Genomic DNA, 14641 nt, shown 5'->3' on the forward strand with positions numbered 1-14641 from the left:
TCTTTGTTCATGTGCTAGATAAATGGATATCACCCATTTCTCTACAGTGTTATCCCATGAAGAACAGTTGCTTTTTTCCTTCCAAAAAATGAGCATGTACTTCCTCTTAAAGGTAAAATATTTGTCTCTTGCTTTTTTGGATTGCTCTATGCTTTTAAGAAATGACCCTCTTCAGCAGCTCAGGGCAATCCACACTTCAGCAAGGCTCTCTCCTATATCAGATGCAAATTGGGTTGTTCCTAAGAGGTAGCTTAGCACCATGATAAAAATAAGGGTCAAGTTGCCCCCCCCCGCCCCCGGAGTGGGGAGGAGATCAGTGCCCTGCATCTGGCTGTTTTTAAAGATCTCCATTGGGGTAATTAGGGGAAGCAAGACAGTCAACCCATTGTTTGTTCCCATATTAGCTTGGATTTCAGTGCCTTCTTCAGGTCCAGCAGGGAAGCGAGATTAGTATCAGTTGCTTGGATAAGCAGCATTTCAGGAAAGGAGGCAAGGTCAAGCTTACTCACTGTCAAGCTATTTTTCTGTATGCAGGGAGATTTTTCTGATGAGCAAGTGGAAGTCCTCCTTCCCTCTTGAACAGCTTCTTCAGGACAACACCATATGGAACAGAATATTATTTTAACATAGTTTTGCAGATTTGGGGTACTAGAGCTTTGGGGTGCACAAGCGCCTGTAATTCTAAGCAGTTAGTGGATGTTAGAAATTACTGGCTGCTAGAAATTACTAAATGCTTGGAGTCCTCCTCTGGGTGAGAGATAGCTTAGCAGGGTAAAAATGCAGGCTAAGCTTATTTTTCACCTGGGATGGAAGTTCTCAAGCATGACAAAGGATGGATGTCAGGGAACTGCCATCGGAGCCAGAGGCGGAGGGAAGGCTCCAGAGGGATGCCAGAGAGGGTCCCAGTAGGGAGAGAGGCAGCCCATCTGCTGGGGAAGGAAATCAGCGTAGCACCAGTGGAGAAGGGGGGGCAGGAGGGGAATCGGCGAGGGGGCTCCTAGTCTCCTCCTACTCTCCGCGCAGGGAGAGTAGGAGGAGACTAGGCGTCAAAGAACTTCTTTGCTGGAAGAAGTTCAAGAAACGCCCACTGACGGATTCCGCCAGCGATTGAGACAGCCACGGGTGAGAGGCTGTCCAGACAGAAAGGGTTCACCCAGGTAACCTGGCCAGGAGTGGTGACAACTTACACACGAGCATCCCCTAGAACCATTACAATGGACCATCAAAGGAACATTCTTGGATCTGTGAAATGGAAGTTGCCAGAGTAACTGTAGGCCTGTCACACAGGGAAAATGTCCTGAGGAAGGGGAGCCAGTGTTGATCACTCTGATGAAACCTCTAGCCAGGGCAATTGTAGAAAGGCTTTCTCCACCATGTATTTCCACTTTGTGGTGGTCACACTTTTCTATGGCTCAGTGGCAGGGGTTTACTTCACATGGAGAAAGGCAATCAGCTCTCACTAAGATAGCCACAGTCTTCTACACGGCTGTCACACATTTTCTTAACCCCTTGATCCTACTGTCTGATAAATACGGTAGTCATGTAAAAGAGGCACTGGGCTGGTTGTGGAGGTGGTTGCTGGAAGGGAAAGAAACAGTTTAAACGTAAGAACATAGGAAGCTGCCTTATGCAGAAACAGATATTTCATACATTGAGCTCAGCACGAATCTACACAGACTATTAGTGGCTCTCCAGGATTTTAGACAGGTGACATTCTAAGCCCTGCCTACAGATGCAGGGATCAGGGGTGCCCGTTCCTGGGGGCCAAGCCCTTTTGCCCCCCCCCCCATATTTTGAAGGTCACCAGTCACCGAAAAGCACAGAGGCAAAATAGAAAAACTAAATCATACATGGAGTCCATGTCTGGAGGAACATTATAAACAGATGCATCTGAAAATATCATAGATATTTCCAAATGAAATCATATTTGTTTAGAACAAAAGGTCCTCCACATGGCTGCAAAGTCCTCTGGCTCAGCCTTCTGCCTGAAAACCTTTAAACAACAGGTGCGTTTTTCAGACACAGCAAGGTATCACTTCTTCTTTTTTTGCAAGAATTTTATTAGTTTTTACAATATCAACGACAAACAAAAACATAAAACAAACAAAACATAACAAACATAAATCATATCCTTATTGAAAATAACAGTTACTTACTTTGTAAAACGACTTCCTCATTTCCCCTTAGTTGAATTTCATTGCATATCCTTATAACGGTTTTCCAAATCCCAATTTTAATACCCTTTAAATTAAACATTAACATCTTTAAATCTTCTCCTTCTTGTATTAAACATATTATTTTATCAGTTGACATAGATACAATCCTAAGCCCTTTAAGTATCTGGAAGCTATTTCCAGTTATTTTAGCTTAACAAATTTAACTAAATAATCATTAAATTTATTCCATTCTTCGTGGTGTTCCTCCTCCTTCTGGTCACAGACTCTTCCAGTTAGATCGGCTAGCTCCATACAATCCATCATCTTCATCTGCCATTCTTCTACTGTTGGTCATTCTTGAGTTTTCCACTTTTTAGCTAACAAAATACGAGCCGCAGTTGTGGCATACAAAAATAGAGTAACATCTTTCTTGGGCAATTCCAAACCTGTTGTTCCAAGAAGAAAGGCCTCTGGTTTCTTTATAAATGTATATTTCAACATTTTTTTCAATTCATTATAAACCTTTTCCCAGAAGTCTTTCACCTTGGAGCAGGTCCACCACATATGAAAGAATGTTCCTTTCTTTTCTTTACATTTCCAACATGTATTATCACAATTATGATACATCTTTGCTAATTTTACAGGGGTCAAATACCATCTATACATCATTTTCATAATATTTTCCTTCAACAAAGTACATGCGGTGAACTTCACCCCTTTCTCAGCAAGGTATCACTTCTGTTGTTGGCCTCTATCTGTCTCAAGACAATGGAGTGTGCCTTTGGGGGTGAAGTCAAACTGCTGTGCTGGCAGACCCAAGTGATGTCCCTGGGGCACATGCCTGGGCAGTGTGTACTGAGGTCCTGGGCTGCCAAAACAACAAGACCCCACTCTCAGCCTCACTGATGTGGTCCAAAGGAAAGCAGAGCAATACATTTGGCACCAGCGGGGCTGAAGAAGTTGCCGGAAGGAGGTGTACAAGGTGCCATCCAACAGTCTTAGGGACTCCAGAATTGTGTTGGGTTTACTCCTTAGCCTTTTCTTCTGCTGAGGATGTCCTGCAAGGCAACAGAGCTTTAGTATCAGAATTTTCCTTCTCCTAGATGGGCTACCTTCCCACCTGCCCCTCATTTCCCTCTATAGCACATGCAGAAACCACCTTCTTGACTGTTGGACCCACTATTGATTTTGTATGCTCAATTTGCCAGAGGCTGTCTTCATATGCACTCCTCCAAACAGCAAATCTACTGTCTCGTATAAGAATATTTGTAGTAGCACCCTAAAGGATGCTGTTCACATTCCAGAGTTCAAAGCAAGGGCGGTCAGACTACAGAACCCATAGGAACCGTTTGGACTCTACCATTCTATTCTTCTGGGAAAGCTCACTCACAGCCTCTTTTTCAGTGTGTCTCGAAACTGAAGCTTCTCTTTTCTTCCTTCTCTCTCTCTCTCTCTCTCTCTCTCTCTCTCTCTCTCTCTCTCTCGTTTACATTCACCCTAGGGATAGGGGGGAAATTACTGGGATTGCCATTTGGTAACATTCCTTGAACTAGGGGCCCAGAGAGCAGTGGCATAGCATGTGGCAGGGGGGTCATGGCCCCAGGTGCACAATTCTGGCAGGCAGGGGCCAGCTTCTATGAGAATCCCCATCTTGCCCTGGCAAAGGCAGCAGAGCAACCCAGGCCCACAGTGAGCAGGCATGGATGGAGGAAGGCAGGCAAGGGGCAACCCCAGCATGGCCCGGTCCAGCGCTCCTCTGCATGGGCATTGGAGGATTCACCTGCCATGGGCTGCTGTGGCCTGCTGGGCTCCCTCTAGCATGGATAGGCTTGCTACTCAGCACACCCCCACTTGGCTCCAGTGGGGAGCGGCTTGCCCAACCTGGGCACCAGCAACCCACAGTATGCTGCTGCCAGGGAGACCCTATTTTCATAACTCTCCTCTGTATCACTTGATAAATATGCTCTCGTAAACATGGCAATTAAAAAATACAGGTCTGTTTTTGTGCTGCACTCTGGAGATAACGTTCCACTGTGGCTTCATCCTATGATTTCAAGACATCAGCCTTCTTCTCAAGATGATATCTCCAGAACTCGATGGCATCTGGAACTGGGAGGCAGTAGCTGTGGACCAGGTGAGCCTTTAATTTCACGTTGGTTTTTCTTTCAAATAGCTCCCTTTCCAAATGGCTGTGCAGCTCCACAGCATTTTCTTCAAGGAACAACAAATGGTTTGGAAGACATGGGTGCCTAGGCATGCTTGAAGTGGTGGGTCTGAAAGGAGGAGCTTTCTCAGCATTGTAACTTGATATTAATAAAATTATACTAAGGGTTGTTGTGCATAGATTTAAAAAATGAACATGTTCCCACCTGCAGATGGACCATCTAAATAAAAATTTCAGCACAAAAGTGAAGGGATTATATGGCATTTGTGATTGAGTGCTGGACTGGTGTGTCTTGGCTCAATAATGGACTGGGTGAGAGCCAACAAACTGAAACTCAATCCAGATAAGAGTGAGGCAGTGTTAGTGGGTGGTTCCCTAGACCAGGTGGATGAGAGACTATTGTTCTTACAGTATTTTATCAGTGAACAGATACATGTGTTGGGGACACTCAGTGGCGTAGCGTGGGGGTGCAGGGGGGCCAGCCGCACCGGGCACAACATCTGGGGGGGCACTCGCACTCGCAGCTCTCTGCCCCTACCTGGCTCACTCACTCTCTCTCACTGCAGTGCTGGCTGTGCGAATCCGAGCCGCTGGGTTGCCGCCCACTGTGGAGGGGGTGGGTGCCAGGCGTGCGGTGCGGAGAGAGAGCGAGGGACTATCTGGGGGAGGGACAGTGCAGCAGCCGCCCAGAGCAGCACCGAGCATGGGAGAGAACCACACCAGACCAGACCAGGCAGCAGCAAGAAGAACCTGGCAGCGGCGGCAGGTTAGGGGTTAGGGGGCGCAAATTACTTGCCTTGCCCCGGGTTAGGGGGTCAAATTACTTACCTTGCCCCGGGTGCTGACAACCCACGCTACGCCGCTGGGGACACTACCACCTATAGAGAAACTGCTCCCTCAGTCCCTCTTTTAAAAAATTAGATATTTGTGGCTCTCTTCCTCAATGTGACCCTTTCCCACTGCCACCCATTCCCTTACAATGCTTTTTAAGCTTCCTTGTAGCTTGGTGTAATATGCCTAGACATGAGATAGACACGAACACTGGAGACAGGATGAACTAGGTTGTTGAAACATGGGGAAAGAGGAGAGACATATGAACTGAAGAAGGAAAGGCCCATAAGAATAGACTCCAAATCTACAGATTTGTTTATTTACCTACTTACTTAATACAATTTATAACCTGTTCTTCACAATGATGTTGTGCATCTACAGGAGCGTCAAATGGATCTGTCCAACGCCACCGGCCGGAAAGTGACTGAATTTGTTCTCCTGGGCTTCCCCTCCCTCTCGCCCACATTCCGCTTACTCCTGTGCTCCTTCCTTTCCGCCAGCTACGCTTTCACCCTACTGGGGAACCTCAGCATACTGTGGACTGTGCTCAGGGACACCCGTTTGTCCCGCATGCCCATGTACATCCTGCTGGGCAACTTCTCCGGACTGGAAATGTGCTACGTCACCTCCACGGTACCTCGGATGCTCATCGACATGGCCTCACCTCCAGGGATCATCTCCTTCCATGACTGCTTCTTGCAGTTCTATTTCTTCTTCTCCATGGGGGCAACGGAGTGTTTATGCCTCTCCAGCATGGCCTTAGACCGGTACCTGGCCATCTGCCACCCACTGCGCTACCCAATGCTCATGTCTCCCCAGTTTTGCGGCACCTTATCAGCTTGCTGCTGGATCTCTGGTTTCCTGTGGTTTCTGGTGCCCATCATCCTCATTTCCCAGCTCCCCTTTTGTGGCCCCAACATCCTGGATCATTTTGTCTGTGACCCAGGCCCACTTCTAGCTGCCTCCTGCAGCCCAGCACCCCTCACACAGATGTCCTGCTACATCCTCAGCTCCCTCATCATCTTCGCAACCTTCCTCTTCATTGTAGCGTCCTATGGCACTGTTCTGCAGAAGGTACTGAAGCTCCCTTCCGCCGCAGGCCGACGCAAAGCGTTTTCCACCTGCACCTCCCACCTGGCCGTGGTCAGCTTGTTCTATGGCTCCGTCATGGTCACCTATGTCAACCCAGAATCTTCAGGAGGGAGCAATAAAGCGGTGACTCTCTTCTACTCTGTGGTAACCCCTCTGCTTAACCCTCTCATCTACAGCTTGCGGAACAAGGAGATGATAGCGGCATTGAAGAGAACATTGCTTCAAGGATGTTGAAGGCCTCAAGTGCAATTCTCAGGGAGCAAGTGCTTCTCCTTCTGTGTATCCTACTGCACAGGGGTTGTAGTAAGAGTAAAATGCTGTTTTTGAGCCTCCTGGAAGTTGGACTGCAAATGCAACAGCAAATAAACGAAGTGGATCAGAGATTCTGAGGAGGAAACAACGTTACAGCTATGGTTAGCATCCAAGCCAATGGTTGGAATATAACAGACATACCCTATATGTAGTTCTTTATTTTTATTTTCTTATTTAAAAAAAAAACCCACCCCACCCTCCCCAGGAGATGAGATTACAGATGGCCATACAGCCAGACCCCCTAAAATAATGTGTTTCCGCCGCTTATCTGAGTTAATAAACAAATTATAGTTTAAAATTATACTAGCCAGTAATTTTTTTAGTGTTAGGGAGGTTCTGCCCTGTTCTGTTTAGTTGTGTGCCTAATAAATGTATGCCAGTCTGTTGTTTAATTTGCTAGTCATTTTTTTCCTATCAAAGCTAACTGCCATACTTTCTTATACCATGTGGCAATTAATATTCCTTCCCCCAAAAAACCCATTAGCTTGCTATTACTAACCTCATTGCCAACAGTAACTAACCAAAGGGATGCTTGAATATCTGTTTTAAACATTTGATTGATTTTATTGCTGTTTTTTTAAGGCAATGGTGTTTTTATGTACATTTGTTCTTATCTCGACTGTGGACTTGGGTCATGTTTTAGCTCCAATTTCATGTGTACACCACTTGGTACCCATTTTATAAATCTGCTAAAAAAAAAAGATCAGCTTTCTGCATTGGTTTTTAGTATTCCGCTTTTAACTTCTTACTGGTGTTTCTGCTTCTCACTGAAAAGGAATGTCAGTGTAGATTATAAATTGTTGCTTTTCTATGTTCTGTGGCCCTTTATATGTTCTACTCAACCCAATTCAACTCAGTTCTCCATTGTAACCTTGGTCATTCTTTGAGATACTGAAGATACCTTGAGATACTGAAGAGGGCACTTAAGTGGCCAGCTAAGGCCACTGTTTTACAAATATATTTGTCCAACCAAATTTCAGCAACCTCTTCTACTGGAGTCTAACCCTCGCTGGATACAGGATCACAGGCCTGGAAAAGATTCAAGGGTATCATCCAGACTGACCCTCCCAAACTCCTAACAATACAGAAAATAGGCATTTGTGGCAATGGGAACTGTTTAATGATTTCTAGGAATTTTTCAGATAAATGTGTGTGTTTCTGACAGCTGTTTCATGCTGCAGTGGCACAAGGGAAAGAATGACCGAGGTCTTTGGATAATGCTGCACATGTTGAAACCTATCTTTGGGGGATGCCAAATGAGGGAGACTGGGTAATTTGCTTTGGGGTGCAGAACTGTGAACAGGATTGTGCACAAAGAGAAGGAGGGAGGTTGGAAGAGATCCTGGTGGACTGGAAACTTACCTGAAAGGAATAATATGGTGTTAAAAGTGTAATTGTGTTTTATTACTGGTTTTTGATTATGTGTGTTCTAATTGCCTTTGCCAATTCGTTATTTTTCTATAGGGAAGTTGTATTTTGCTGCTTGTTTGTAAATCTGGGGACAGATGCCTTGTTCTTGGGAATGGGTAGTGTTATGAGTTTGGGAGGGGCGGTAAACTGTATGCCGAGAGACTTCTAACCCCCCGGATCCAGCAAATGTTAAAATATAAGCCAGGCTAGCTTCTTGGTCAGACAATCGCCTGGGTGATGGGCCATTGAGAAGAACATGAATGGTGATGGGCCATTAAGGGGCCATTAAGGACTCTGTGTGAGATGGCAAATGGCTGGGGCCCCTCCCTCAACTTGCAGATAGTTAGAAGAATAAAGTCAGAGCTGGGAGTTGAGACTTGCAGTGATGTGAGCTAGATGAAAAGCAGCAAGCTGGAAAGACAGTCTGGTTTCTGCTGGAATCCAAGGCTGTGGCTCTGGAAGAAATAAGGCCTTCTTGGGCTGTTAATACTGTGAACCCCTCCATTGTAGGACCAGGTGGTCTATATGTGTAAATAAACCATATATCATAAAGACACCACAGTCTCTGCTCTGCCTCATTTCCAAAGGGAAAAACGAACCCTAGGTAAGCGCCTGGAATCACTGGAATCTCGCACCGCTCAGAGAATGGGGTGGTGCACAACAATATTTACTCTAAGAAATTGGCCTTATTGTGTGAAATGTTTGTGCTGCAATTTTTTTTAGGATGCCAGCAAAAGGCAGACTTATTTCTGTCTCCCATCAGCTGATGGTGGAGGGAGAAAGAAACCTGGCTTTGTCAGGTATTGGCTGTGTGAGGGAGAACTCTTTTGCACAGCAGATGTCTAGAACCAGGTGATGGGCATGAGAAAGAAGCATTTTCCCAGCCCTAGGCTTGACATTTCCCAAAATACCACACACATCACTGGTAATACCCTTTTTACTTTGGTTCCCAAGTGCCCAACAACCAGTGCAAAGAAATTTGACAGGTGGGCAGAACAGCCCACATATCAATCTTGTGCTATCATGATGGTGCCATGTGATTGATGGGTGAGTTGTCCCACCCACCTGTCATTGGGTGGCCAATATAAATACTGCTGATAAGAAAAACCACTGTAAGCTCCTCAATAAAGGACATGGGAACATAGCACACTCCACAACCACATTTGATGGGGAAAATAATAATATCCCATTGTTTGGCTTTTATTTTTACATTTTTAAACAGTCAAAGAGAAACTATGTCTACTGCAAAAAAAGCCATTATAGCAGCAACTCCAAATGTCATCGGGTGAGTACTCCGAATCTGGAGAAATCCTCCCTGGTTTCTCTCCAGCAAGCATATAATGTTCTTTCTTCCTCAGCTCACCTGCGGAATATTAGCACAGCTCTGATAAAGCGACTGTCACTATCCAGATCTTTGCATCCCCATCACCCTCTGGAGATAAGGGTCCCCTGAGGCTCTGGCCTGAGGAGCTGACATAACAGCCTCCTTTCACCGGCCAGTTCTTTGGAACTAAAGACAGGGTCATGCTAGCAGAGAAGTATTCGGGAGAGGTAAGGTATGTTTGCTTGTTTGCACTCTCCCTCTGTCCAAAGCCCTCAGCCTAAGTAGGCAGCTATTCTGCAGAACGAGGTGGAGGGGGAAGGGGATCTTCCCTATTCTAACCACTGTACCCTACTGTCCTTCATGGAAGCAACATAAAATAATGGACTCTGGAGGAATTGCACTTCTCTAACCTAGAAGATCATCCACTTTTTGTCTGCCAGAACTGTAAACAGAATTATTAGTTGTGCCTGCATCTGAGCATTGCTTGAAATTCTGAAGACAGGGGAGAAGGAGAGGGATAGAAAGTTCCAATGATGCATATCTAAAGCCTGTTTATTTTCATGCCCTATTTTTCTTCCACGTAGCCTTAATTGTAGAGCCAGAAAGGACACAAAGGGTCATTGGTCCAGCCCTCTGCTATGCAGGAATTACTTCTAATGGAGGAATCACAGCTTGGGTTCCATCATTTTTATTGGTAGTGGTAGTAGTAGTAGTATTGCATTTATTGCATTTATTTGTCACCTTTGCTCCAAGGAGCTCACATGATTCTCCCTCTCTTCACATTATCCACACAGCCCTGTGAGGTATCTTAGGCTGAGAGCTGGTGACCGACTGAGAGCCAGTGTGGTGTAGTGGTCAAGAGTGATAGACTCGTAATCTGGTGAACCGGGTTCGTGTCTCCGCTCCTCCACATGCAGCTGCTGGGTGACCTTGGGCTAGTCACACTTCTTTGAAGTCTCTCAGCCCCACTCACCTCACAGAGTGTTTGTTGTGGGGGAGGAAGGGAAAGGAGAATGTTAGCCGCTTTGAGACTCCTTCGGGTAGTGATAAAGCAGGATATCAAATCCAAACTCTTCTTCTTTTTCTTCTTCTTCACCCAAGGAGCTTAATGGCCAAATAAGGATCTGACCCCTGGTTTCTCAGGTCCCATCCAGGCACACACCCAACTGAAACTTGCTTAGCTTTAGCAAGGTGGTATCTACAGACCACTGGTCCTTATAAGCCTAGTCTGCACTGAAGTTGTAAACTTGAGAAGGTTTGCCTAGATCCAAAGCTCAGTGCATGTTTGACAACAGTAAAATACGAATTAATGCATTGTGTGTTTCTTGCTATAATCGTATGCAAATATGTCTGTGTGTAATTCAATTGATTGCTATTTTCCCCCTTCCAGTTTTCCCATGCACTAGATCTGAATTTAACAAATTAACATGACAGATGTCGTCCTTGAATCTGCCCAAACATGCGGTAAGGAGTTTTGTTAAATAATTCTTTCTTGTCCTCAGCTGAGTATTGCTTTTCAGTCTTATTTGTAAATATAAAGTAGTCCGGCAATAGCAGTCCAACCAGATACTGCAATAAGATAAGATGACAAGATAAATCTTGATTATACATGAAATAGCCTTTTTTGTGTCCTCTGCGTACAAAGGCACAGGAGCTGCTTTAATCCAGATTAGACCATATTGCCCATTTAGCCAAAAATCGCTTACTCTGATTGGCAGCAGTCCTGCAGGGTCCAGTCAGAGATCCTTCCTAGCACCTGCACCAGATCCTTTTAACTAGAGATATCAGGAAGGGAAGCTGGTTCTTTCTGCAAGTGAAGCATGTTCCCTGTCAGTCAGCTGTGGTTCCTCCCTGAATCAACTGATCGAGGCAGGAAACGTGTTTGGGGTTGTCTTTGACAGAATGGCCCCAAAATATTATCCCAAAAGATCTGATCATGGCTTGGGAAGTGGGATGTGGAGCCAGGGAGTGGCTTGGATGGCAGACTGTTGGAGTTAGACTGGGGCCACATCTATGCCATACATTTAAAATACTTCTACCGCTTTAACCCTCATTACTTCCCCCAAATAATCCTGGGACCTGTAGTTTGCTGAGGGTGCTGGGAAATGTAGTTCTGTGACAGCTCCTAGCCGCTTTGGGCACCTTTAATGAACTACGTGGGTGGCGCTGTGGTCTAAACTACTGAGCCTTGGGCTTGCCGATCAGAAGATCGGCGGTTTGAATCCCCACAATGGAGTGACCTCCAGTTGCTCGGTCAAAGCTCCTGCCAACCTAGCAGTTTGAAAGCACGACAAAAGTGCAAGTAGATTAATAGGTACCGCTCCGGCGGGAAGGTAAACAGCATTTCCGTGCGCTGCTCTGGTGTCAGTGTTCTGTTGCGCCAGAAGCGGCTTAGTCATGCTGGCCACATGATCTGGAAAAACTGTCTGCAGAGCGGACAAACACCTTCTCCCTTGGCTTGTAAAGTGAGATGAGCACTGCAACCCCAGAATCGTTTATGAGTGGACTTAACTGTCAGGGGTCCCTTTACCTTTACCTTTGATGAACTACAGTTCCCAGGATTCTTTGGGGGAAGCCATGATTCTCAAAGTGGCATAAGAGTGCTTGAAATGTCTGGACCCCAGCTTCAAATCTCTGCTTAGTCACAAACCCTGCTAAGTGACTCTGGGCTGGGCCAGTCACTGCCTCAAACTCCCTCACAGGGTTGTTTTTGAGAATAAACAGAATGGGGGCCACATAATAATAATAATAATAATAATAATAATAATAATAATAATAATAATAATAATAATATCTTATTAACTAAATAGCATGTTCTCAAAGAAAGAAGTAAAATTTCTGGAAACATTGAAAATGCTCTGTGTGTATGTGTGTGAGTGTTTGTGAGAGAAAAACACAAACATAAATTTGATTAATAATCATCATCATCAGACGGACAAATAGAGAATTCTGTTTTCTTGAAAATTAGGTATTTTTTAAAAAATCAGCATTCACCTGACATCTAATGCCAGCATTGCCTATGTTTCTTTTGCCTCAGATTTCATAAGTAATTTTTTTTAAAATTCTGATTATCCTTTTAATATGTTTATGTAGTTCTTTACTATATTGCTGTATTTTAATGTTGCAATTTATTCTTGAAAATCACTTTGGGATATTCTATTGTAGGAAGTGATTCAGTAAACTAATTAAACAAACTGACCTGTCCGAATATCACCATGCAAGTTTAAAACCGCAACAGCAACAGAAGCAATCTCAGATTTGTGTAATAGCAACTGAAACTTTAATTCTTCTCAGAATTAGTTCATTTTAAGTCACTTTCAGGGCCCCTTTTAGAGCTAAAATGTGGCAAGAAAATGTTGTTATGAATGAAAACTTTAAAAAGAATGTTTAAGGCAGTTCCCACCGTCCATACAAGTTTGAACATTTTCTGCTTTTTACTATTATTTAGTTTAATGTACGGACGTATTTGAAATATTTAAATTTTTTTGTATGTGATATCATTTTTTAAATCAAAGCATTTTACTATAATGTCTATATATAATTAGCACATATAAAATGTTAAAATCAGAGGCAATCAACTAACTATAATGGTAAGATGGTGATGAAGATGATAATAATCGGGGGCGGGGGGGTTGAGCAGGAACTCAAGAGAACTGAGTTCCCTTACCTTTTTAAAATTAAATATATATTTTTTTGTCTGGGGGCGCTGGAACAGATATACACCCAATGCCTGAGCCAAAAATCCACCTATATCTGTAATCAATATAGTTGTGGCCATTTCTAATCCAGATCATTGACGGCTTGAGTTTATTAATCACATCTTACATTTAGCCACTGCAATAAACAAACAAACTTTGTGGTGAGTTCCCCTACCTTTTTCCAGAAAAAAACACAGATAATAATAATAATAATAATATCATTGCTACAAATATGTAATAGACAATGTACAATATTAATTAGAGAGAAAAGAAGTAAACAATAAGAAAATGAATATATAATTATAATGCATATTCTCCACCTCTTTCTTCCCTCTGCCTGTCAAATTGCTAACCCTATCAATTCTCAGTCCTATCCTCACAATGTCTAGACAAATCCTGTTTCATTTTTGTTCTCTCTGAACAGTTGCCAGCTTTTTTTTAACCCTAACCATATAATCTTGCCTGCACACATCCGGAAATTGGCAGGGAGGGGGGAAGAAGAAGAGGACTGTGAGGTCAGTGTGTGTATCATTTGGCCAGGCTAAAAACCTTCCCTAGCAAAAGTTAACCATCACCCCCCCCCCGCTCTGTGCCAACAGGGGCAGCCCCCTTTGGACCAAGTCAACGACACCAGCTTGACGGCAGGGTTTGTCCTCTTGGGCTTCCCGTCCCTCTCGCCTGCCTCCCGCCTGCTCCTTTGCTCTTTGCTGTCCATTTGCTATGCCTTCACCTTGGTGGGGAACCTGTGCATCGTGTGGGCCGTCCTCCGGGACTCTCGCCTCACCCGCTTGCCCATGTACATCCTCCTGGGGAACTTCTCCAGCTTGGAGATGTGCTACGTATCCACCACGGCGCCTCGAATGCTGTGGGATCTGTCCTCCCCTCTGCCAGGCATCATCTCTTTCAACGGATGCTTCCTCCAGTTCTACTTTTTCTTCTCTATGGGAACCACCGAGAGCTTCCTCCTTGCAGCCATGGCCCTGGATCGCTACTTGGCCATCTGCCACCCGCTGCGTTACCCGATGCTCATGTCCCCCCGGTTTTGCTGCTCCCTATCAGCTTCCTGCTGGGCGTCCGGTTTCCTGTGGTTCCTGGTGCCCATCGTGCTGATTTCCAAGCTCCATTTCTGTGGCCCAAACACCCTCGATCATTTCATCTGCGACCCGGGCCCACTGCTGGCTTCCTCCTGTGTGCCAGCCCCCACCACAGAGATGGCTTTCTACAGCCTCAGCTCAATTGCCATCTTTGGACCCTTCCTCTTCATCATGTGCTCCTACGCTGCAGTCCTCAAGGCGGTCATGCGGCTGCCTTCAGCCGCCTCGAGACAGAAGGCCTTCTCTACTTGCACCTCTCACTTGGCGGTGGTGGGCCTTTTCTACGGCTCCATCATGGTCACCTACGTGGCTCCCGAAGCTTCAGGGGGCAGCAACAAGGTGGTGACCCTCTTCTATTCTGTGCTGACCCCTTTGCTCAACCCAGTTATCTACAGCCTGAGGAACAAGGAGATGAAAGAGGCCTTAAGGAGAACACTGTTCCAGGGAAATTAGGGGCTTTGATCCGCGGATGGTTGGTTTGGACCTTGGCCAAGAGATCGGGGCCTTTCCCTCTGTAGGAGCTACCATGGCTGGCTGGCTGGCTGACTGGAAACAGGAGA

The 14641-nt window shown here is 45.1% G+C and overlaps 2 protein-coding genes across 2 annotated transcripts; both read left to right on the plus strand.

Moving 5' to 3' along the window:
- Positions 1–5541: 5541 nt before the first annotated feature.
- Positions 5542–6477, plus strand: LOC309354729 (olfactory receptor 11G2-like; the record flags this gene model as incomplete). Its single annotated transcript, XM_081884992.1, has 1 exon — positions 5542–6477. One exon carries the CDS (start codon positions 5542–5544, stop codon positions 6475–6477), a length of 936 nt encoding a protein of 311 aa, XP_081741118.1.
- Positions 6478–13712: 7235 nt separating this feature from the next.
- LOC309356176 (olfactory receptor 11H6-like) lies at positions 13713–14641 on the plus strand. The gene has a single exon (XM_081887352.1). It carries the CDS (start codon positions 13782–13784, stop codon positions 14532–14534), a length of 753 nt encoding a protein of 250 aa, XP_081743478.1. The 5' UTR covers positions 13713–13781; the 3' UTR covers positions 14535–14641.

The sequence above is a fragment of the Podarcis melisellensis genome, assembly GCF_964234715.1.
Source record: "Podarcis melisellensis genome assembly, chromosome: 13".
Classification (NCBI taxonomy): Eukaryota; Metazoa; Chordata; class Lepidosauria; order Squamata; family Lacertidae; genus Podarcis; species Podarcis melisellensis.